This window comes from Felis catus, chromosome A2 (genome assembly GCF_018350175.1).
Source record: "Felis catus isolate Fca126 chromosome A2, F.catus_Fca126_mat1.0, whole genome shotgun sequence".
In the NCBI taxonomy this organism is placed as follows: domain Eukaryota; kingdom Metazoa; phylum Chordata; class Mammalia; order Carnivora; family Felidae; genus Felis; species Felis catus.
The window spans coordinates 18,628,377-18,653,504 of NC_058369.1; the positions used below are offsets into that span (position 1 = coordinate 18,628,377).

Sequence of the window (25,128 nt, forward strand, 5' to 3'; positions counted from 1 at the left end):
ACAGACTGAGAAAGCTGATGATGTGCCGAGAGATGCTCTTAACACTCCTTTCTGGGGTGGTCAGGAGAGACATCTTTTGTGTCTCAGAATGATTGGCTGCCCCTTCAGAGCCCCCTCAGATGTCTCATTTTGGTAGAGCCTGCAAGGTTGGCTTTTCATTCCTGCTTCCCCTTATCCTCCTTGCCTGGAGACAATGTGGACTTTCCCTCAGCCCAAGATGTCTGCAGACTGGGAGCAGCCCTTCCTGGGACTGTGCTCTCAGCTGCTGGCATGGGCCCCCAATTGTTCCCCTGAGAACAATGGGTACTCTTTTTTGGCCAGGAAGGGGAACTCATGAAAGGACCGTTTCTTTGGATGCTTGAGAGCTTTGTGGCAACCCCGCCTGCATGAGATGAACTGCAGTTTCTTCCTGCCTGGAGTGGGTGTTCCCTGGCTCTGAATGGACCTCTTGTGAACACAGCACACCGGGAAATGCGGGTTGGCGAGGGAAGGCATCTTTGGGGGTGGGTTGAAGAATGACATTTGCCCAGATGCATCAACTCAAATACTTACTGAAATGTAGACTTCTATGTTTAAAAAAAAAAGTTTACTGACAAGGGCTGAAAGAACATGACAAAGTAAAAATAGATAACATTGGGATTGAGGAACTGATTCTGAGCATTTTATTAATGGCTGTAACTATGCTAAGCTCTTCCTTACTTTTGGGGAAAAGAGATTAATTTTTGTTTCTAGATGGGAACAGTTAACGTCAAATAAAATGCTTCATAATTCAGACCTGAAGGGTACTGGCTGAGCTGAACAGATTGTGTTCAGAATGTGATCCTGTGGCCTTTGTGGCAAGAGCCATGTGTTGGTTTGAGGCTTGCATGTCTAGCAGCAGGATCAATGATTGTCTTTCATGGGTATGGCTCTGCTTTACTCAGCAAAGCAAAGGCCCCTCGCACCCACTTCCACTATGGTTGCTCACCTTATGTGGGGACAAAGTTTTGGCTCTTTGACCTCAAGCCAGAGGCTCTTCCTGTTGACCTGTGCCATCTCCCTGCAGCCCATCCATGTGACTGTCCACATGTGACTGTGGCTGAACTTGGCCACAGAGTAGATTTGTTATAGTTCATGGCCTAGACACAGGATCACTCTGATGTGAATCAGCACCATGGGGGCCTCTGAAACTTAACTGGAGGCTCAGACTCCATCAGAGGGACCATTTCCTATCTCCCTAAGCAGAGGAGCCCACACTGTAGGCCTGCCCAAAAGATGCCTTGACCACCTTATGTGCAAGTGCCTCCAAGGTATTGCATACGGTACCCAGCCACAGATGGCTCTGGGTTGGCCCAGCCTTGCAACTAGCCTGAGGAATGGGGAGTTGAAACGTCAAGAGCCAGTGACCAGGTCTGAGGGAAGCAGGGACTTTGCCAGGAAAGGCTGCTAGAGGCCTAAGGAGTGGGGTGTCCCAGGGCAGCAGTCTGTACCACTTTGAAATGGACCACTGAGAAGACCCTCTGGCATCTGTGGGGGATGCAGGGAAGGTCCCAGCTTGAACTTCTGGGGCTGTCCTGTCTAGAAGTGTTGGTTGGAAGGTGCCACCACTTAGGGCCCAAAGGACCCTCCTAAAAGTTTGTAATGTGAGGGAATTTTTTCCAGATGCAGGTTTCTCAATCATAATTCCCTAGATCCCTCTTGGCTGGCCAGAATCACCTCACCCTGTGGTAACATTGCTTACCCATCTTTCTGAAGTCTTTGCCATGTAAGTCCTACAACTCCTACATAGGTAACGTACACCTTGTGGGTTCTGAATGATAAAGCTTAGGTTTTCTTGGTTTCAGAAGCGAGTGGTCATAATTAATTAGGCTCTAGTGAGAGTCTAGTTCTTTAGTTTTGCCTTTCAACTGTGCCTAACTGGCTGGCACATACTGTGGGTGGAAACTTGCTTGTTTGTTTGTTTAAGTTTTTAATTTTTCTTCCGGTATAGTTATCATACAGTGTTGTATTAGTTTCAGGTGTATGACATAGTGATTCAACACTTCTATACATTACTCAGAGCTCATCATAAAGTGTTACTCTTTAATCCCTGTCACTGGTTTTACCCACCCCCCCACCCACCTCCCCTCTGGTAACCATCAGTTCTCCACAGTGAAGAGTTTGTGTCTTGGTTTGCCTCTCTCTTTTTTCCTTTGTTTTGTTGGTTAAATGCCACATATGTGATTTCATATGGTCTTTGTCTTTCTCTGACTGACTTATTTCACTTAGCATTATACTCGTTAGCTCCCTCCATGTCGTTGCAAATGCCAAGATGGTCCATTGTATAGATACACCACTTCTTCTTTATCTGTTCTTCTATTGATGGACACTTGGGCTGCTTCCATAATTTGGCTATTGTAAATAATGCTGCAATAAACCTAGGAGTGCATATATCCCTTTGAATTAGTGTTTTTGTATTTTTTTGGGTAAATACCAAGTAGTGCGATTACTGGATTGTAGAGTAGTTTTATTTTTAACTTAAAAAAATTTTTTTTTTAATGTTTATTTATTTTGAGGTGAGGCAGGGGGTGTGGGAAGCGCACAAGCAGGGGAGGGGCAGAGAGAAGGAGAGACAGAATCCCAAGCAGGCTCTGCACCATCAGCACAGAGCCCAGTTTGGGGCTCAAACTCACAAACCGTGAGATCATGACCTGAGCCGAAGTCAAGAGTTGGATGCTTAACTGACTATGCCACCCGGGTGCCCCTATTTTTAACTTTTTGAGGAACCTCCATACTGTTTTTCACAGTGGCTGCACCAGTTTGCATTTCCACCAACAGTGCACGAGATTTCCTTTTTCTCCACATCCTCGCCAATACTTGTTTTTTGTGTTTTTGATTTTAGCCATTCTAACAGGTATGAGGCGATACCTCAATTTAGTTTTGATTTGTATTTCCCTGATGATGAGTGATGTTGAGCATTTGTCTGATGGCCATCTGGATGTCTTCTTTGAAGAAATGTGTGTTCATCTCTTCTGCCCTTTTTTAAATTAGATTATTTGTTTTTTGGGTGTTGAGTTGTAGAAGTTTCTTTTTACATTTTAGATGCTAACCGTTTATCAGATATGTCATTTGTGTATATCTTCTCCCATTCAGTAGGTTGCCTTTTAGTTTTATTATTTCCTTCACTGTGTAGAAGCTTTTTATTTTGATGTAGTTCCAATAGTTTATTTTTGCTTTGTTTCCCTTGCCTCAGGAGACATATCTAGAAAAATATTGCTACAGCTAATGTCATAAATTACTACCTGGGCTCACTTCTAGGATTTTTATGGTTTCAGGTCTCACATTTAGGTCTTTAATCCATTTTGAGTTTATTTTTGTGTGTGGTATAAGAAGGTGGTCTAGGTTCATTTTTTTGTATGTAGATGACCATTTTTCCTAATACCATTTGTTGAAGAGACTGTCTTTTTCCCATTGGATATTCCTTCTTCTTGTCGAAGATTAATTGACCATATAGTTTGGGTTTATTTCTGGGTTTTCTGTTCTGTTCCATTGATCTGTGTGTCTGTCTTTATGCCAGTACTACACTGTTTGATTACTACAGCTTTGTAATGTAACTCAGGAATTGTGATGCTTTTCTTTTTCAAGGTTGCTTTGGTGTTCAGGGTCTTATGTGGTTCCATACAGATTTTAGGATTGTTTGTTCTAGTTCCATGAAAAATGCTGTTGGTCTTTTGAAAGGAATTGCATTAAATCAGTAGATTGCTTTGGGTTGTACAGACATTTTAATGATGTTTGTCCTTCTAATCTGTGAGCATGGAATGTCTTTCCATTTCTTTGTGTTGTCCGCAGTTTCTGTCATCAATGTTTTATAATTTTCAGAGTACAGGTCTTTGATCTCTGGTTAAGTTTATTCCTAGATATTTTATTATTTTGGGTACAATTGTAAATAGGATTGTTTTTTTTTTTTACTAACATTTTTTTACTTATTTTTGAGAGAGCACAAGTGGGGGAGGGGCAGATAAAAAGGGGGACAAAAGATCCAAAGCGGGCTCTGCACTGACAGCAGCCAGCCCGATATGGGACTTGAACTCACAAACCATGAGATCGTGACCTGAGCTGAAGACAGACGCTCAAACGACTAAACTGCCCAGGTGCCCAAATGGGATTGTGTTTTCTTAATTTCTCTTCATTCTGCTTCATTATTAGTGTACAGGAAGGAATGCAACAGATTTCTCTACACTGATTTTGTATCCTGTGACTTTACTGAATTCATTTATCAGTTCTAGTAGTTTTTGGTGGAGTCTTCAGGGTTTTCTGTAGTTATCGTGTCATCTGCAAATAGTGAAAAATTTTTTTTCTTTTTGTTGTCTTTTTAAAAAAATATTTTTTAGGGGCGCCTGGGTGGCTCAGTCAGTTAAGCGGCCGACTTCAGCTCAGGTCATGATCTCGTGGTCTGTGAGTTCGAGCCCTGCGTTGGGCTCTGTGCTGACAGCTCAGAGCCTGGAGTCTGTTTCAGATTCTGTGTCTCCCTCTCTCTGACCCTCCCCCGTTCATGCTCTGTCTCTCTCTATCTCAAAAATAAATAAACGTTAAAAAAAAATTAAAAAACATTTTTTAATGTTTATTTTTGAGAGAGACAGAGTGTGAGTGGGGGAGGGGCAGAGAGAGAGAGAGAGACAGACAGACAGACAGAATCCAAAGTAGGCTCCAGGCTCTGAGCTATCAGCACAGAGCTCAGTGTGGGGCTCAAACCCACAGACTGTGAGATCATGACCTGCACCCAAGTCAGATGCTTAACCGACTGAGCCACCCAGATGCCCCCTCTTTTTGTTGTCTGATTGCTGTGGGTAGGACTTCCAGTACAATGTTGAATAAAAATTGTGAGAGTAGGCATCCTTGTCTTGTTCCTGACTTTAGGAGAAAAGCTCTCAGTTTTTCTCCATTGAATATGATGTTTGCTGTGGGTTTTTCGTATTAAGACCTGTATTATGCTGAGGTTATGTTCCATTTAGACCTACTTTGTTGAGGGTTTCTGTCAAGAATGTTGAGGGTTTTTGGGGTGTTGTATGGAAAGCAATTTGGCAGTAAATTTCATATTAAAAAAATAGAATGTTGAGGGTTTTTATCATGAATGGATGTTGTGTTTTGTCACATGCTTTTTCTGCATGTTGAAATGATCATGTGGTTTTTATCTTTTCTTTTATTGATGTGACATATCACATTGATTAATTTGAGAATATTGAACCACCTTTGCATCCTGGGTGATTGTGGTGAATTTTTTTAATGTATTGTTGGATTCAGTTTGCTAGTATTTTCTTGGGGATTTTTGCATCTATGTTTATCAGAGATATTGGCCTATATAGTTCTCTTTTTTTGTGTGGTGGCTCTATCTGGTTTTGGTATTAGAAACTTGCTTTTTGAGTGAGGGATTAAGTACTGGAAGTTCCTCTGCCCTTTGCTCTCTCTCCAGGTTTAGAAGGATACTAATTTGGGGTGAGAGATGTTACTTGTGTTGCATGGTGTTTAGAACAGGTGCTGTATCTTTATCAAACTTGATGTTTGACGTTCTGTGTGAGAGAGGGCACCAGCGAAAACAGTTGGAGACAGTGTCCCAGAGCTGAACAGGGAGTCAGTTACTAGTCATCTATTAGTGTAGACTAAAGAGTGGCCAGAACCTTCATGTTTTTCAGTTCCCCAGTCATTAGTTGTGGTGGTTCATTGTGGGCATTGCTGGGTAACCTTTGGAACTCCGTATGGGTCTGCCCAAGTTTTGTGGTTTTGATTCTTAATGTTTTTGGATGCACTTTATGGATCAATACTTCTTTTTTTTATTATTATTTTTTAAGTTTATTTATTTATTTTAAGAGAAAGTGCAAGCAGGGGAAGAGCAGAGAGAGAGGGGAGAGTGAGAATCTCAAGCAGGCTCCACGCTACCAGTGCGGAACAATGATGTCAGGTTCGAACTCACGAATTGTGAGATCATGACGTGAGCTGAAGTCAGATGTTTGAGTGAGCCACCTAGGCGCCCCTGGATCAAGAGTTCTAAAACTCCGTGTATGGCTATTGGAGATCTTGTTTTCCTCACTGGTGGGCTTGCCTTCCATCTCAGAAGCGTGTCCTTTCTGAGGGTTGCTGAAAGATTTCTGGCTATTTCTATGTGAGCCTGTAAGCTAGAGCCTGTGATCTTCAGCCTTCCTCCTGCAGTTTCTGCCTCCTGTGGGTGTTCCCACTAACAGCCTGAAGACTTCTTTCCAAGGTGGCTGCTTCATAAGGCCAGCAGGCCTTGCCTCCCCCAACTCAAAGACAGTGTTGGTATTTTGGCTGAGTGACCTGAAACCCTGGGGGAGTTCCATGGCCTGGACCAGCCTGTCACCCAAACATATGTGCTGGCACTGATGAGCAGCTCACAAGAGCTCTGATTCCTGCCTCTTGTCTGCCATTCCTAGTATGGCAGCCATTAAGGGTTAGTTGTAGGTGGTACGGCTAGGGCAGAGTCTATGGCCATACCATCCTGAATGTGCCCAATCTCGTCTGATCTCAGAAGCTATTTAGGGTCGGGCCTGGTTAGTACTTGGATGGGAGACAGCTAGGGCAGAAATCTTCCTATGAGTATCTCTAAGGTTAGTGAGAATCTCATGTGCAAATGTATCAGGATGGCGCACCCCTGTTTGAGACTGAAGAGCTGGATGCTGGTCTTTGGGTTGTCCCTGCAGCAAGTTCTCCTCTACTCCACACCCCTCAGGGTTTTCATCCACTCCTGACAGATAGGTCTTAAGAGGCAAGCAAGTCCCTGAGGGTCCCTGGGCTTTGTTCCCCTGTAGGAAGGATCCTGGCTTCCCCTTCCTGTAGCCTCCCCACTTCCCTTTGATGCTTTGAGCTTCTGCTCTGGGGGATGAACAGGGAGAAATGGCCACAGTGTATGCTGGGTCCAAGGCCAGAAGGAAGACTGGGAGTGGACCCTGGACCTGTCAGTGCAGATGCCTCACAATACATACTGGGTCCTCTCTCGGCCCAGGAATGTGCGGGGAACCAGCACCCACAGAGAATCCAATGTGTGCCTGGCCCTGTGATTGTGGCAAATGATGGCATCATTTTCTTCTTTTTGCAGATGAGAAAACTGAGGCTGAGGTTGGGTCAAGCCTCAGCCTAGCTGGAGCTGGAGTTCAGCCAAGGACTCCTGGAGATGGGGCTTCTTGTCAGATCATCTGCTGTTATAGGAAGAGTCCTGGCTTGTCATAGGGGCAGCATCTCTCAGGAGTGACTTTTATAACCTGCTTCGCCCTTAGGCCTTAAGAGAAAAAGTGTGTAGAGCCTGGAAGTTTTGAAAGCTTGGAAGGATATGTGGAATTCCCATGGGCTGAAGGCCTCCTGCTTTGTCAGCGTAGAGCAGGTGCTGCATTACAGAGCATTCCCTGAACTGGGTGCCCTCAGGAGCAAGGGGCTGTTAGTGGAATCCTTCAGGGTCTGTGGACAGTGCCAGACCTTGAGGCATGTTCAGACTTCCTAGTTCAGGGGCTTTCCCCAAATAGCCTTGAGAATACAGAGATGCCAGCTTGCCTGTGACTTGGCTAGGTTCCTTGTGGAGTTCATTTGTTTTGCTTCATGTGGCCCTTTATTAAAGCAAATCATTGCCACCCAAAGTGCTGCCTGGGCCTGACATTCCCAGTACCAGGATGCTCAGAGATGCATGGATTTTAGACCATTCAGGTTGGTACCTTTCCTTCCTGTATGAGGAGTACCTAAGGCCCTGGGGACTGCCTGCTGTAGGGCTAGAGATCCACATTGGACACCTGTCCTGTGGCCGGGGCATGGCTAGCACCCCAGGATCCTGAGGAGCCAGAATCTGCAGAAAGGAAGGCAGGAATGTGGGTTGGAGAGGCTATTATATGTTATTAACGTGTGATAATGTTAGTTGGCATAGTTTAAATAAGTATACGTATTCCAACGGTGGCTGTGTGGGAACCTTGGCCGAAGAGTGGCTTGGGGCTTATTCCTTAGGAAATGTCTGGCAGCAGAGCTGTGGCCCTTGGGGTCAGCAGAATAGGAATTGAGCCAGGCTGGGAAGCTTGAGGAGGTGGGGCCCTTCTCTGTTTTCTCTGTTATAAAGTGCCCTTGTATCTCTAGTGAGAGACTTGGAAAAGCACTGGGCTATGTACTCATCTGTGCTGATGGAATACATAGGGCTGGGCACAGGCACAGATGCCTGGCTACTCAGGAATGTCCCAGGAGCCTGGCCAGCCAGTTGGTACCCACTTCCAGAGCCTATCCTGGTCTCTCCTGGCTCTGTTTGGTCTTCTCTACAGGTGACTTCTCCTTGGATGACTTCACCTTGAGCTCTTTTCTAGGCCCTCCCTCTGCTAGGTGTGCTCTCATCCCAGTGGTGGCCATTGGGATGGAATGGGGTTAGGAAACATAATGGAGTGGCTGGAAACCAGGCTATACTCTGGCTCACCTACTGTCTGCCTCTCAGGGCCATAAGTCATACCCCACCTTTGTAAAACATCTCATGGTTCCCTGACTACTCTATTTAGGCCTTAAAGATTTGCTTCCTGTTTTTTGCAAAATGAGACATTTAGCCTTTGCTTTATATGTTTATATATGGATGTGACAGTTTTCATATTTAATATAACTGAAAAAAAAGTGAAGCATAGACTTTTAAGCAAAACATTTGAAGTAAGTATTTTTGTAGCTAAAAAAGATTTTAAAGGAAAAATATATTTAGCATTTTTCATGGATTTCAAGATACCCATATTTACAGATATTTTACCATTTCAGATATTTTACCACTGTGTTTGCAGTGGATGGTGAAGGACAGGAAGGGGGGTTCTTAGTGGTGCATTAATTAGATAGTGGTCACAAAAGAAATGCTGTTCACAGGGGCGCCTGGGTGGCTCAGTCAGTTAAGCGTCCAACTTTGGCTCAGGTTCTCACAGTTCTTGGATTCAAGCCCTGCGTCGGGCTCTGTGCTGACAGCTCAGAGCCTGGAGCCTGCTTCGGATTCTGTGTCCTGCTCTCTCTCTCTATGCCCCTCCTCCACTCGCACTCTGTTTCTCTCTCTCAAAAATGAATAAACATGGGTGGGGGGGGGGTAAAAAGCTGTTCGTATACCCTCAGGAATCTCAGTGGCTCAGACAGCAGTCAGTAAAGGACAACCCCAATAATAGTAACTTCTGATAATGTCTGATGTCTTCTCATGGGTTTTTGCTGGAAGTAGGAAATCTGTTTATAGGGAGGTAAGTATCTGGTCACTGATAAGATTGGTGGAATGACATGCTGCCTGAACACTGGGTCCTGGCTGGGAAGATCAGGTATGAGCTCTGGGTCTCTTCCCAATCAGGTACCTGACTCTTGGCGGGAGGAAGCCTGAGGAACCAGAGCCCCTATGGAGCCCTGCAGGCATGACTCTGGTCTTCCTGCTGTGGGAAGAGAAACATTTTATTATCCCTCTGCTGACAAGCAATGGCCATGAAGGACAATTCCTGGTGCCAAGGCTAGCAGTAAGACATGTCTGTTGGCCAGTGTTGTCTCTGAGCTTAGTGGAATGGTATAGTGGAGCTAAGAGTGCCTTTGGTTAGATCAGAGAGTGGGTGCCACCTTTCTGGCATTGGGGGCAGGAATAGGTGTTTCCTAAAGGTGAGAGTAATTGTGGATAGGGCCTGGGCAAGAGGCAAGTCTTGTTTCCCTTTGTCAACTGATGGTTGAAATTTCTCTGGCAGCATTCCTTTGCGTACCTTGATTATTACCAGTCATGCCCCTTTAGAAAAGGACTTCTACCCTAAAATAGGAGCACCTGGGAGGTGCTGTTGGGTGGAGTAAGGGGTGAGCTCCTCAGGCCTGCCTTTGTGACTGGGCTCTCCAAGGTCAGACATGGGTTCTGTAGATTTCCCAAACTTAAGTTGACTATAGAACTCTCCCTTAGGCCAGAGCTCCTTGGAATCTTTGATAAACACTTCCAGAATAATTGTTTCCAGTACCTAATCCTGGGTGTTGCAATTTTTCTTGAGTTTTAAAAAGCAGGGTTAATTAAGGCATTATATACAGGGGCACCTGGGTGGTTCAGTTGGTTAAGCGTCCAACTCTTGGTTTCATCTCAGGTCTGGATCTCAGAGTCATGAGTTTGGGCCCCGCGTTGGGCTCTGTGCTGGGCGTGAAGCCTACTTTAAAAAAAAAAAAAAACACCAAACATTAGATACCGCTAACTGTATTTGCTACCCAAATGCATCCCACTCTACTTGAACGCACGTCCCACTGACGTGGTTGTACAGTTGAGGCATCTGGAGACATTGAGCTGTCTCTTGCACCCAGGCCCACATGCATTTCCACCCTGGGCAGGAAGGGCATACGACTTGAGCAAAGTTGTGTCTGTAGAGGGCAGGGAGAAGGCTGAGATGAGGTTGAAAGGAGTGCTGAGGGATGAGACACTTGCACCTGATTCTGCAAGCCAAGTGGGTAAGTAGGTGGCAGGGTATATATCACTTTTGTAAAAACCTGCAACATTTCTTGAACTCCATGGCATCTGCTCTCAGGGATGAGACACGTGTTTGAGTGCCACCACTGCTGTCTCCCCACAGTGTGGCCTTGGGCAAATCATTTGCATTCCAAGCTAGCCTATCTGGCAGCCCCAGTCTTTCGTGACAGGTGAATGAGAGCTCCAGGAGAGGAATTGGTTCCCCCCCCCCCCCCCCAGCAGAAATTCTCAATTCTACCTTAAGCCTGTCACACAATTCAGGCTGGGTCCATGATGAACTGTTGTGATCATTGTCAGGTTATTCATTGACAGTACCACTTAACTCATGCTGGTATCTCTTTTAGGTGTCCACAGCAGGGAAGGAGGCCCTGCCATCCTGGCTGCACTGGGACCCACAGAGCCACACCCTGGAGGGCCTCCCTCTTGACACCGATAAGGGTGTACATTACATTTCAGTGAGCACTGCACGGCTGGGGGCCAATGGGAGCCATGTTCCCCAGACCTCCAGTGTGTTCTCTATTGAGGTATACCCTGAAGACCACTGTGAGCCGCAGTCTGTGCGGGCGGCATCACCAGACCCTGCTGAGGTGGTGTCATCTGCCTGTGCTGCCGATGAGCCTGTGACTGTTCTGACGGTCATTCTGGATGCTGACCTCACCAAGATGACCCCAAAGCAAAGGATTGACCTCCTGCACAGGATGCAGAGCTTCTCAGAAGTGGAGCTTCACAACATGAAGTTGGTACCAGTGGTGAATAATAGACTGTTTGACATGTCAGCCTTCATGGCTGGCCCAGGAAATGCGAAAAAGGTGGTAGAGAATGGGGCCCTCCTCTCTTGGAAGCTGGGCTGCTCCCTGAACCAGAACAATGTGCCTGATATTCGTGGTGTGGAGGCCCCTGCCAGAGAGGGCACTATGTCCGCCCAGCTTGGCTACCCTGTGGTGGGTTGGCATATAGCCAACAAGAAGCCCCCTCTTCCCAAACGCATCCGGAGGCAGATCCATGCCACACCCACACCTGTCACTGCCATTGGGCCTCCAACCACGGCCATCCAGGAGCCACCATCCAGGATTGTGCCTACCCCCACATCTCCAGCCATTGCTCCTCCAACAGAGACCATGGCTCCTCCAGTCAGAGATCCTGTTCCTGGAAAGCCCACAGTCACCATTCGGACTCGAGGTGCCATTATTCAGACCCCAACCTTAGGCCCCATCCAGCCCACTCGGGTGTCAGAAGCTGGCACCACAGTTCCTGGCCAGATCCGCCCAACGATGACCATTCCTGGCTATGTGGAGCCCACAGCAGTTGCCACCCCTCCCACGACTACCACCAAGAAGCCACGAATATCCACACCAAAACCAGCCACGCCTTCTACTGACTCCTCAACCACCACAACTCGAAAGCCTACCAAAAAGCCACGGACGCCCCGCCCGGTGCCACGGGTCACCACCAAAGTTCCCATAACCAGATTGGAAACCGCCTCCCCGCCTACTCGCATCCGCACCACCACAAGTGGGGTTCCCCGTGGAGCAGAACCCAACCAGCGGCCAGAGCTCAAGAACCATATCGACAGGGTCGATGCCTGGGTTGGCACCTACTTTGAGGTGAAGATCCCATCAGACACCTTCTATGACAATGAGGACACCACCACTGATAAGCTGAAACTGACTCTGAAGCTTCGGGAGCAGCAGCTGGTAGGTGAGAAGTCTTGGGTACAGTTCAACAGCAACAGCCAGCTCATGTATGGCCTGCCTGACAGCAGCCACGTGGGCAAGCACGAGTACTTTATGCACGCCACAGACAAAGGGGGCCTATCAGCTGTGGATGCTTTTGAGATCCATGTCCACAAGCGCCCTCAAGGAGACAGGGCTCCTGCACGGTTCAAGGCCAAGCTTATGGGTGACCCAGCACCAGTGGTGAATGACATCCACAAGAAGATCGCCCTGGTGAAGAAGCTAGCCTTTGCTTTTGGGGACCGCAACTGTAGCACCATCACTCTGCAGAATATCACCCGGGGCTCCATCGTGGTGGAGTGGACCAACAACACATTGCCCCTGGAGCCCTGCCCCAAGGAGCGGATCATGGGGCTGAGCCGGAGGATTGCTGAAGATGACGGGAAACCTCGGGCTGCCTTCTCCAACGCCTTGGAGCCTGACTTCAAGGCCACGAGCATTGCTGTGACAGGCTCAGGCAGCTGCCGGCATCTACAGTTTATCCCTGTGGCACCACCCAAGAGGGTGCCCTCAGAGGCACCGCCCACAGACGTGCCGGATAGGGACCCTGAGAAGAGCAGTGAGGATGACGTTTACCTGCACACGGTCATTCCAGCCGTGGTGGTTGCAGCCATCCTGCTCATTGCCGGCATCATTGCCATGATCTGCTATCGAAAGAAGCGGAAGGGCAAGCTCACCCTCGAGGACCAGGCCACCTTCATCAAGAAGGGGGTGCCTATCATCTTTGCGGACGAGCTGGATGACTCCAAGCCGCCACCCTCCTCCAGCATGCCACTTATCCTGCAGGAGGAGAAAGCCCCTCTCCCCCCTCCTGAGTACCCCAACCAGAGCGTGCCCGAGACCACTCCTCTGAACCAGGACACCGTGGGAGAGTACACGCCCCTGCGGGATGAGGATCCCAATGCGCCTCCTTACCAGCCCCCCCCACCCTTCACGGCCCCCATGGAGGGCAAGGGCTCTCGTCCCAAGAACATGACCCCATACCGGTCGCCCCCTCCCTACGTGCCCCCTTAACCCACAAGCGCCTGGGTGGAGGCAGGGGTAGGGCAGGGCCCTGGAGACAACACGGTGTTGTCTGTGGAGACCGGTGGCCTGCAGACCATCGCCCACTGGGAGCCGACACCTGACCTAGCACACACTGACACACGCGAGGCCTGGACAAGCCCGCCCTCTCTGGTCCTCCTAAACCCCAAAGCAGCTGGAGAGGCTTTGGGGACATTTTTACTTTTATTTTTTGCCTAACAGCTTTTTGTTTGTTCATAGAAAATTCTTCGCTGCGGTTTTGATGGCTGGCTCTGAAAGCACTGTTTGGAGTAGAGGTAGATGGAGCGGAGCCGTGAATGAACTCGCAGGCAGTGCCGGGCAGCTTCCTGGCTCTCTGCGTTTTGCCTTTAACACTAACTGTACTGTTTTTTCTATTCACGTGTGTCTAGCTGCAGGATGTAACATGGAAAACAGTAGCTAAAGATTAAATTCAAAGGACTTTCAGAAGTTAAGGTTAAGTTTTTACATTTAATCTGCTGTTTACCTAAACTTGTATGTATAATTTTTGGGTGGGTATGGGAAATTGCTTTGCTAAAAATAAGCTCCCAGGGTGTTTCAAACTTAGAGAAGACCAAGGGACAGTATTTTTTATCAAAGGAATCCTATTTTTTCACACTATGTAAACTTGGTTGCTCTGATACCCCGGAGCCTGACTGGGGGCCTCCTGGCCCTGGCTCTGGGGCCAGGGTCCTGGTGCTGGGCTTGCTCTCCCGCTGTTGCCAGGGGCTGGAAGCCGGAGGGGCCTCCTGGCCGTGGACATCCACACCCCTACCCCATGCACGCTGGTGGCCCCCCACCAAGGGGTCTTCATTTCCATGGAAAGAGGACTCCTAAGAGGCAGTGGTGGCCGTGGCCCCCAACCTAGGTGCTCCAGGGTGGGCCAGCTGCTCGTGGCGGGGTGGCTGGGGAGGTCGAGGGACTCGACCACATCAACCTATTTTCTTTTACCCTTCTTCTGTGTGTTTTTTTCCCCTTCCTAAAAGGAATATCATGGCTTCTGAAACACTCAGTGGGGGACATTTTGGTGAAGATGCAATATTTTTATGTCATGTGATGCTCTTTCCTCACTTGACCTTGGCCGCTTTGTCCCAACAGTCCACAGCCCCACCCTGTCCCACCCCACCCCTCTTCTCTGGCACTCCAGTTCCGGGCCTTGGGCTGGGAGAGGTCTGGTGGCTGGGGAGGAGTGCCAGCAATAGTTCATAGTAAAAATCTGTGGGCTCTCAAAGCTAATTTTTTACTAAAGTTTTTATACAGCCTCAAATTGTTTTATTAAAAAAAAAAGATTAAAAACGGTGATGCTTACAGCAGTTTGTACAAGCTCTTAGTGTTGATTCCATGGAACTGATGGCTTTGCTCATTTTGATTTTTTTCCCCTTCTTTTCGTAACAGTTTAAATTCTGGAATTACACTGGGCTTCTTTTGCCTTTTTTAGCAGAACGTCCGTCCGTCCATCTGCATCTCTGTCCCATGACTCAGGGGTGCCCACTCTGCTTTGATTCTCCTCCTTTGGAAGAAACCATTTTGAGCATGACTTTTCTTGATGTCTAAGGGTTATTTTGGGTACCTTTTAGGGAGGAATGCCTTTTGCAATAATGTTTCCCTTCCGTGATCGAAGGCTGGTGGGTGGACCCAGGCTCCCTTTGCAAACCGAGCAGCCACTTCTAAGCCATATCGACAGTTTTGCAGAGGATTTGTGTGTGCTGCCTCAGGAGGGGAGGGCCGGTCAGAGAGGAGGGGTCTCCAGCCTGCCCTTCTCAGAAGGGCATTCCCTTTGCACCTTTTCCCACAGGGCCCAGCCTCTCTCCCCTGCTCAGCCCCTGGTGGGGTACTCAAGTGAGCAGTGCCCCAGTTGGGGGAGCCTGTTGATGAGGGCTCAGTGGACCTCTGGTGACTGGGTCTCGTGCCTCTGAGCCCTGATCCAAGCCAGAGTTTCTTCCCCACTGCCCAGAGTCAGGAGCACAAGCAGGGTCTGACCTGGTGAGATTATTTTTGATGACCTCGTCAAAAAATAAACAATTCCCAGTGTTCCAGGTGAGGGCTTTGAAAGGCCTTCCAAACAGCTCCGTTGCTCCTAGCAACCCCACCATCGGGCACTGCCACGCAGAGATGTGGCTGGCCCAGAATGGCCTGTTGCCATAGCAACTGGAGGCGATGGGGCAGTGAACAGAATAACAACAGCAACAATGCCCTTGCAGGCAGCCTCCTCCCCTGAGCGCCGGGCTGGCGACGGCCGTTGGACTCTGTGAGACAGAGAGCCAATCTCGCATTCAAGTGTTCACCAACCACTGACATGTTTTTATTTCCTTCTATATGATTTTAAGATGTGTTTTCTGCATTCTGTATAGAAACATATCAAACTAAATAAAAGCAGTGTCTTTATTACAATGCCATTGCCTCCAAGCATCTATTTCCCTGGCCCCTACATTGTTCTAGGATGTGAATGGGGTGTGGGACTGATGTCCATTTGACAGAGGGAAGAGAGGACCCATCCACGCCCATTCAGAGGACTTGGAGGTGGTCTTCAAGCAGCTAACCTGATAGCCTCCATAACCTTACCATTTTTGTGCCCCTGGGAGGGATGAGAGTGTGCCCCAGAGCTCTGCTAACACATGAGCCCTCCTTAGCCCCTCTAATGCCTGAGTGAGCAGAGCTTCAGCTTCCTCATCTGGCAGGATGGTGGGAAAGGTCCTGCCTGTCATAGGCTGTTTGCCCCTGAGTGAGTAAGCCCCCTGCAATGCCACGCCAGCTCTTGCCCCAACTGTCTTGTGGGCTTGGGGCTGGCCAGTCTCCTAGGTAGTTTCAAGGTAGGTTTGGCCTTCGCTTTTTAGTGGGAAGAAGGGGAGAATGGTTTCTGGCCACACTGTTATGCCCTGGTGGGGCCCAGAGATACTGGGGGCCTGCCCCTATGTGTCCTGCCCGGGATGGACAGACCAGCTGGGTAGGCTTAGCATGACTCAGTGCCCAGGAAAAGGCTGGGTTGTCCTGGGACACTGCCCAGGGTGTGGGAAGCAGGGGACATAGCAGCTGTGTCCAGTAGCAGGATCAGGGGCCATTGGTCACAGAACAGCTGGTACCTCTTCTGGGCTTGCTCGTCCGTCCCCCCCCCCCCCCCCCCCCCCGCCGGGGTCTTCACTATCTCCACCTATAGCCCCCAGGCTGTTTCTCTGCTCATAATCTTCAAGACTTGGAGCTGAGACCAGTCTCACTGTAGGTGGAGCTGAGTTCCAACAACTACTTGTGGAATACCACAATGGTAAGTGCGAGAAAAGGCTGTCCCTGGTTCAGGGACACATGCTTCACCCCCTAGTCCTAGCAGCAGGGGCCCAGGAAATAACCCTGCCCTTGCTCTCTTGGCCTCAGGAAGTTCTGTTTAATGTTTAACCTGAAGCCACTGGGTTATGAGTGGACTCACTGCTTTGAATTCAACCAAAGGGATCCCTGGTTTCAACAGAGAATGGTAAGGTCAGCAGGGTCAGGAAGAAGAGCAGCCACAAGGGCCTCTGGCCTCTTCTTCGGGAATATCTGATATTTGGACTGGAAGACCCCTGCTCCCCAGCACTCCCGCAAAGTCTCTCTAACTCCTTGGTAGGAGTGGGACTGTACTCAGGTCTTCTGAACTGGAGAGAGGGTGGTGGAAGAAAGGGGCAGGAAGGAGGGGACACAGTTGGGGAGGGGACAGACCCACAGGAATCTGCCTTCCCACCTGCCTCTGACCAAGGGCAAGTTCCTGGGATCCCTCTGGCCTGGCTTCCTTATCTGTAAGGTGGGGGACAGCGCTGATCTCCAAAGGGTTCTGAGACACCTGGGAATTAGGATAAAGAGCCACTCCAAACACGTCTGCCTATAGAAGGGACAGAATCTAAGTGAGGCTAGAAAGATCTGCATTCTCTCCCAATGTAAAGGCCTGGCCCAAGGCTGTTGGCAGGAAATATTGGGATGTCTAGGAGTTCCTGGGCAGCCCAGAATACCCATTAGTATGGTGGGAAGACTCCACATGACTCATCCTATTGCAGCCCCCAGCCTGGCCCCCACTTGTTCCCAGGCTAAACAAGCTCCTGGGAGAGGCCCTTCCCAGCTCCTCTAAAGCATGGAAGGCCCCCCTCTAGTGCCAGTCTTTTGAGGGTGAGGATCACGCCTCTCTATAGATCACTATATCTTAATAATAATAGTGGACTAATGACTTAACTCTTTTCCTGCTTTGCTTACCTTCTTGATCACCATCATGAGGTAAGGTGATTAAGGCCCAAAGAGGACAAGCATCCAGGTCCTGTGGCTAGTGCAAGGCAGGTTCAACACTGGTTCAAACACTTAATTTTTTTTCTGATTGTAAAATTTTGTTAATGTTGTAGGGCAGCAAATAATTATTTGAAGTCCCCTCCCACCCCACTGGAAGGTGCTGGATACCATTTCCCTTATGGGAACCCTATAGAAAACCCAGAGAAGATAGGGCAAGGCGTTTGAAGCCGGGGTTCCCATCTGCTGGGATTGCGGTGGGCCCGCCTATGAGCAGCCTGGGGTGAGGGCAGCATGAGACTTGGCCACTGGGGCTTTCACTAGTTCTACTGCCCCCAGCTTTGGTGAAGATGACTCTGAAGTCTCAGCTGGGATGGAGCGAAGTTGGTCCGTTTGGAAGGTTCCGTGTGACCAGGACGATGCCCCTAGGTGCCCCTAAGTTGGTTCGGGGCCGTGATGAGGGCTGCCCTCAACCTTCGTTGTGGCTTCCAGGCTCCCTCACCCTCATGTGAGCCCACCAGAGTCGCAGGAGTCGTCGCCAGTCGCTCTGGGCCCAGGAGGCGGACGGTGCCCAAGGGCTCCCACCAGGTGGCGCCAGAGGCCGGGGTAAGCCTGGCCGGCCGTAGGAGGGACTCAGGCCTCCCGGGGGGCACCCGGCAGAACCCCGCCTCGAACCGAGCTGAGGCGGCCCCAGAGTGGACTAAAGCCTACTGGAGGGCACGGCAGAGCGGGGCTATGGGCAGGGCCCAGGCCAGAAAGGAAGCGGCCGGACCGGGGGTACAACCGGTCTTTTTTCACTCAGCCACCACTGCACAGCCCCTGAAGACACTGGGACGAGTATAGCCGGGGTCCCGAGCCTGTCCTTTGCCGGTGCCGCTCTCCTTCGGAAAGGGAATCTGGCAGGGAATAGGAGGTGCGAATCTGGGGCCCAGGCTTCGGGATGGCCCTTGAATTCAGATGTACGTAGACAGGAACCAAAAGGTACACTTTTTTTTTGCGCACTCCCTTGCCTTAGGTTTTGTGTGTGGCGCCTGCACACAGTAGGACTCAGCGCTCAATGGGTGCTTCCCAAGTCACCCCTTCCTCCAGCCTCAGAGCTACTGAACGCATAACCTAAAGTACTATGGGGTCTGAGAGGGTCCTGAATGGAAGTAGGGCATCTTCAGTTGCGTGTTTGGGGGTCCCCCACTTGCCACTTGACATAAGAAGCAGACAGGGATGGAGCAGGAGATGATTGACTTTCTCTGGGTTGACCCTGGAGTAGGAGCACCCTGAAGCCCCAGGGAATACCTTAGGCAAAGTGCTTCCACAGCCCTGGGCACACACTAAGACAGCTGGGAACATCCAGTTGGCAGCTGGCCAAGGTTCCTAGGGTTGGAGTCTTCTTTCCTCCTGGTGTCACAACCTCAGTCTGTAGAGGGCGGAGCCCAAGTTTGGGACTTTTGGAGATGGCTGGGAGCTAGGTCAGGCCAGCCCCTTTTCCAGGGATCACGTCTCACTTCACTGCCTACTTCCCTCAGCACTTCTGTCGCAAAAGGTGAAGAAAGGCCCTGGGTAGTGAGGCAGGGGTGGGGATGTCCTGTTGGGAGGTGGCAGCAGCCTGGCTCTGGATGTGCTTGGGGAGGATCAGCTTTGTCCTGGACGAACTCACCCTCAGGGAACATGGGCCTGGTTGGGTTGGGCAAGGAGCTGGGCTTGGGGGATACTGAGGGGGATGGAGTCCTCCTCTTGTTTGAAGAGCACATGGTATACAAGCGTTTGGTTAGGAGTTGGGCAGCTCTGCCTTCTCGTGTCCCATACAGCGATTAGTGTGCAAATGAGAGGCTGAGGAGGCATCCATTGTGACCTGACTCAGCAACCATCGTGCCCCTTAAGCCCTGCCCTGGCTCAAGGCAGCCTATCAGCTTACTTCTGGACATCCAGCCTCCTCAGTGAAGCCTTGGGCCAGCCAGGCCTAGGAGAGGGACATAGCCACCCTGTGAGCCCCAAGAAGATCCCTGGAGCAGATCAAGTCATAGGGGTGGGCTTGGTTGGAATAAGCAAAGATGGGAGGGTGGGGAAGGCTCAGCTGAACACATGACCTTTCTGCTCTTTTGGTGGCAAACACCAATGTCTTCTGTCTAGGCTTACTAGGAATTCCTCAGTCTACACTGTCAGCTGTCAGAAAGACCACCTTCACAGAAAGCAATGGCCATGCCAGGCCTCCCAGCTGGAAGAGTTATTAATACATAACTAGCAGAGGTAACCCAGATGTTGTTGCCCAACTGATACTTGCTGCTTCCCAAAACTGGGGGAGTCAGGGAGGACTCTCCTCAGGCAACCCTGATGCCCGAGTGTGATTCACTCCTCACAGTTCTTTGGCCACGCCCACTGCTATAAGGATGGACAGTGGTCCTGAACTGAGGGTCAGCAGTGATGACCTCCAGGTTCAGGGCCTGGTTTGAGGAGCAGCCAGATAAAGATCAGATTTGGAGACTGCAAGCTCAGTGAGGGTAGAGGAGGCTCAACATTCCTGCTTTCTGCTGTATCCTGAAGCTAGAATAATGCCATCCTTGTCCTAGGGCTCAAAAGTACCAAGTTTAAGTGGAATTTAAACTTAATGGAATTGAAATCACCCACTCTAGCAGAGGCCTAAGAGACTATGGATCTTTTAACTTGTCACCAAGCTTTTTCTTCACCATCAGAGACCCCGCCCCATTCTGTCCATCTTTCCTGGAAGGCAGGAACTCTTTTGGTGGTTCCTGGAAGCTTCCTGGGTACTCCTTAAAGATGACAGGGCAGAAAAGCCCTATCACAATCTACTCTGATCGGGACAACGACGAAGCTCAGTGGAGAGAGTGGCTGGGTCCTGAAGACTGAAGTCTCTGGTGGTAAAGAGTGATTCTCAGTAATATGTTTGGGTTTGTCATAGTAGAGACACACAGGGGTCAGGAGGTAGGGTACTGTCTAAGAGACTTCCCCGAAGGCATGTGGAACAGAGTCTGATGGAGGGGCTGAGCAAGCTGCCCATTCCCCTGCACTGTCAGTCATGTCTGGGGTGAAGTCTGAACCTCTGTTGCCTGTGGGAGGACATGTGAGCTGGTTAGGAGAGGACATATAAGCATGACTCTCCACTTGGGCCTGTTCCCCACCCCTGCACCCACCTTCCTATCCACGGAACAGAGGTAGGTGAAGGGAACTACATGGGAACTGGGATCCTGGTGGGAAGGATTGCAGTAGGGATCAAGGCAGCATTTTGTATCCTTTATGGGAAATTATTTGTGTGCCTGTCTCTCTCCTATCAACTGACCTCCTTGAGGCCAGGTCTCAGTCTTCTCTGGACCTGGCACCAAGGAGTTGTTTATGCCCTGGCTGAGGGATGAGTGCATGCACGCATTAATGAGATAGGCAAAGCCAGCCTGGAGGCCTGTCTGGGGGAGTGCCGAGGGGCAAGGAAAGCAGCATGTTTTGACTTGGACGCTTATAACTTGGAGAAACTGTGTCTTCGTTATTTTTTCTTGTCATAACAAGCCTTTGGAAGCACATAACTCTAATAGCAATGGGGCTTAATTAGCTTTCTTGGGAGCAATGCATGGGCGGTGGGGTTAGGCTGGTGGTAAACATTTCTGATGATTTTTTACTGGCTTTTTGCACATAACGCAAATAAAGATTTGCACATTATGATAGGAAAGGAATTATGCAGACAATACTCCAAGCAAATTCTATACCTTCCAGCTTTGTTCCCTTTTCCTACTCTACCACAGCCAGCTGGAGACCTTAGTATACAAACAAGTTTGTCCAGGCCAGCCTAGGTGGGCTGCTGAGCAGGGCGAAGAGCAGGTCTCTTGTTTGTGGCTTTATACCAGCCTGAGGCTTGCTTGGGAGCTGCCTTATTCCTCATGTAGTGAGTAGTGCTGACAAGCCTCAGCCAGTGGAGAAACGCTCTGTTTCCTTGGGCTTCTTTCCTTCCTCTTCAGTGCTGTTTCTCCATCCCAGAGGAAGACTGGGGACAGGGAGCCACATTCCTGAGTTGCCTCTCTTTGGGAGGGGAGACAGGCCTCAGCAGCAGCAGCAGCAGCAGCAGCAGCACAACAAAAAGAAGAGTGCAGAGCCAAGGGGGCTCTGTAGATAGGAGCCAGCTCTCCCAGCCTCTCTGGAATAATCTGAAACCTGCGATAGTTTGCCTTCTTCTTCATCCTCGGCAGCATCTTCATCTTTGGATCCTGAGCCTCCCTGTGGAGGTTGCCACACTAAAAGTAGCCACCTGGGGTGAAGTGGACCGTGTATGGGAAAGCAGAGAAGCCCCAGAGTCTGCACTCTGCCCCTCTTTACCTTCCTGGGGCTCATCTGCATGTTGCCTTGCCTGTGGCCCAGCTGGCATCCAGGTGCCTCTCTTCATTCTCCCAAGATTTGCCTTCCCATGACTAAGCATCTCCGCAAATTCCAGTAGTGAGCTGGCTCTGACTGGGCCTTTCCCTACCTGGATGGATTTTTCGGATTCCCTTTTCCCTCTAGTCTTTCACAAGCATTTGAGAGCACAGGCTGAAGAAGAAAGTAGACGTGTATCCATCCATCAGTTCTGTGGTGGCATGAGAAATGACTGTTTTCCCATCTGTCCTTTCTCCAAAATTACTGCCATGTGTCACATGTCACAGTGAAGTGGGAAGAAGATACCTTTGGCAAGTGAAGTTTAGGGGGCTGGGAAATTTCTGCAGGGCCTCTAGGTGCATCCTGTTCCAGGCTGGGAAGCAACTGGATCCAGGAAGGAATGGTACCAGACACACCACACAGCTGGTTTGCACAAACTGAGAGATTTGTTTGTTCACTAGTCATAAAGTTAAGCCTAGGGAATTTTCCTAGGTGAGTGTAGACAGCTCATCTATGACCCCTCCACCAGGAGAAAGTCTGGACCCAGTCTTAGCACCCTCCCTGTTACTTATTACATCAATAACCTAAATGTGGTGATACAAGTGCTACAGCCAAAGATCCCTCTGGGGTGCTTTTAAGCCTGGTGGCTGGTGAACCCCTTAGAAGTTCAGGTGAGGGAAATGCTCAGAGTTATATGGAGAACCCAGCCCAAACATTAGCCCCTGAGGCCCCACTGAAGCCCAGCGCAGGGGATAGGACAAGTCAGACAAAGTCCTTCTGTTGAGGAGCCCCTGCTCTAGGTCAAGGGGAAGAAAACAGCCCCTGAACAGTGAATTAAAATGGGAGACTGAATCAGAGGTCCAGACAACCAGAGGCCAGCACCATCCCACAGCCAGCAGGAGTCCCTGGGCTGAATGCCAGGGCTGGATGTGGACAGAACAGGCATGTTTCTGGGTATGCTTTTCAGAGGAAGTGGAACTGAGAGTTTGAATGCAAGGTAGGGGCACCGCTAACCCACACTTCCAGGTCCTCCTGGGTCCACTGTACCGTGTCCTTTGTCACTAAGGTAGCAGAGACCCTAGAGGTCTGCTAACAGCTAGGAATCCACTCTGAGGAGAGCAACTCCCTAGGCCTGCTGGCTGAGTAGGGCTAATTACCCCCACTGGAACCAGGGGCATGTTGATTTAAATCTGGAAAGCCATAGCTCCTTTGGCTTCTACAAAAATAGAAAACAAACATCCTTCTTTCCCCCACTTCCAAGTAGCCCAAACCACACTGATTGGTGTCCGTGAAGCCAGAAGAGCCTGGGTTGAGCCAAGGTGAGGTCACTGGCCTGCCCATAGTGCTTGTGTTCGTGTTCTTCCCCAGGAGAGAAGGTATGGCATAAAACCCCCAAATCCCGGACCACCCACCACCGAGACAACTAATAATAAAATTGGTTATGTGTATGCCAATCACTTGACTTTGTGTTTTAACTACATCAGCCACTTCACCCTCACAATCCCTGTGTGAGAGGCTAATATTATCATGACTTTGCAGGCTAGGAAATGGAAGGTTGGCAAGCCTAAGTTAGTTGTCTAAGTCCTACCTGGGAGGTGGCAGAGCTGAGATGAGGATTCTTGGGGAGCCTAGATGTGCACACATAGTCATCAGACACTCATAAAGATGAATCAACCCAGGAGGAAACACAGTAAGGGCCATGATAACACAGGCAGAGAGGTCCTCATCATTCCAGGCAGTCAGCGTCAGGCAGTTGGGGAGTCCAGGCTTCATGGAAGTTCCATCCTAAGGCCTGGGAAGAGCAACTAAGAGTGCATGGGGAAGGTCTGGCCAAGGTCTGTCCATCTGCCTGGCTATCAGTGTTCACTGGGATCCTCAGATTACTCCAGGTGAGGTTAGAACTGCTGATATCCCATGTGACATATTCCTCACCATTAGGAGAATTAAATGGGTTCTTCTACACAGTCATGATTTATGGAGCCAGGAATAGTTTGGAATTTAGTCTGCATCTTCTAGGAAATATTCACCCTTGGGAAAGCAAAGGTTTGTGTGAGAAGCTATGAGGCAGAGCATCCTGAGTAGCATGCAAATACTGAAATCTGTAAAAGTGAGGTAACAGAAAAGTAATATGGTGAGCTCTCAGGTTAATGCAGAAGCAGACTGCAGCCTCTCATCTAGACAGTCTCGGGAGCCACAGCTCAAGGCCTCTGAGAAATATCAATTCCTCTTTCCCATCCTCAAGGTCACTGTCCCAGGGCCTACCGAGGAGGCCTTCCATCTGGCTTTAGGCCAGTCCTGACACACCCTCCACCTTTCCCAGAGATACTTCCTGAGACTCCTGTCCCATGGGACCAGGCCCTCAGCTTGAATTCCAAATAGTTCCCATCGCCATCTGGATAAAGTCTCCACTCCCCCAGCTGGCCTTTGGGACCCTCACCATCCGGCTCCATCGCCGACCATCCTGTCTCCGTCCTTCCATGACCTCTGAACATCCTCGTTCACTTGTCTAACTCCTAAACATTCTCTGAGGCCACACTCTGTGGCCCGTCTCTGAGGCCTGTCCCCACGAAGCCGGCTGGCTGGCTGGTAAACGAGGTTACCCAAAGGAGAGCCTCTACTTCCAAGTTTCCCGGGACAGGAAGTGCCCCTGGCACGAGGGCAGGGCACGGCGTGACGCCCTCAGGGCCGCTTCTTGTGGCAGGTGCCCCTCCATCCTGGCTCAGTGTGGGACGCTACCGCCAACCCCCGCTAGGCTCCAGGTAGCACACGCTGGCTGTGTCGGCTTCGGAGGGCGCATGCGCTGGCGCGGTGGCTGTTTCCCGGCGACCCCGCCGCCGGCTTGTGGACACGCGTCCTCGCAGCCTGGCTGGGTGGCGCGCGCGCCCTCGGGAGGCGGGGGGTTGGGGGGAGGCGTGTGCAGGGAAGGGGAGCGCGGGCCGCGCATGCGCATGCGCAGCGGCAAGCGGCGGCGCGAGCCGAGCTGGGAGATGGCGGCGGCGGCGGCGCCGAGCGTGTGAGCAGCCGCCCGGGAGCCGCCGGCCCGGGCCCAGCACGACCCCGACCCCGCCCGCCCGCCATGGGCAACGAGGCCAGCCTGGAGGGCGGCGCTGGCGACGGGCCACTGCCGCCCGGAGGCCCGGGCCCTGGCCCCGGCCCCGGCCCCGGCCCCGGCCCCGGCCCCGGCCCCGGCGCAGGGAAGCCGCCTTCAGCACCTGCTGGCGGCGGACAGCTCCCCGCCGCTGGTGCGGCGAGGGCGACCGCAGGACCACCGGGCCCAAGTCCTGGCCCAGGCCCCGGCCCGGGCCCTGGCCCAGGTCCCGGAAGGTAAGCGCGCGTCGCGGC

The 25,128-nt window shown here is 50.5% G+C and overlaps 2 protein-coding genes and 1 long non-coding RNA gene across 9 annotated transcripts in view; 2 read left to right on the forward strand and 1 right to left on the reverse strand.

Moving 5' to 3' along the window:
* The window catches only part of DAG1 (dystroglycan 1), a 71,495-nt gene extending 55,904 nt beyond the window's left edge, over window positions 1-15,591 (forward strand). For 4 of the 5 annotated variants that reach the window (XM_023240658.2, XM_023240650.2, XM_023240664.2 and 1 more), the window contains one exon: window positions 10,771-15,591. In XM_023240658.2, the coding sequence (XP_023096426.1) occupies window positions 10,771-13,173 (2,403 nt within the window). In that variant the 3' untranslated portion in view covers window positions 13,174-15,591. 5 annotated transcript variants of the gene reach the window in all.
* A 5,438-nt stretch (window positions 15,592-21,029) lies between these two features.
* LOC123383230 lies at window positions 21,030-24,705 on the reverse strand. Its single transcript, XR_006592772.1, has 2 exons — window positions 24,224-24,705; window positions 21,030-23,885 (listed from the first exon to the last, which is right to left on the reverse strand). It is a non-coding gene; the product is annotated as an uncharacterized LOC123383230 (long non-coding RNA).
* Window positions 24,706-24,847: 142 nt separating this feature from the next.
* BSN (bassoon presynaptic cytomatrix protein) overlaps window positions 24,848-25,128 on the forward strand; it is a 94,783-nt gene continuing 94,502 nt past the window's right edge. For all 3 annotated transcript variants that reach the window (XM_003982229.6, XM_045050198.1, XM_045050194.1), the window contains exon 1: window positions 24,848-25,110. In XM_003982229.6, coding sequence (XP_003982278.2) covers window positions 24,863-25,110 — 248 coding nt within the window. In that variant the 5' untranslated portion in view covers window positions 24,848-24,862. The remainder of the gene's footprint in view (window positions 25,111-25,128) is intronic.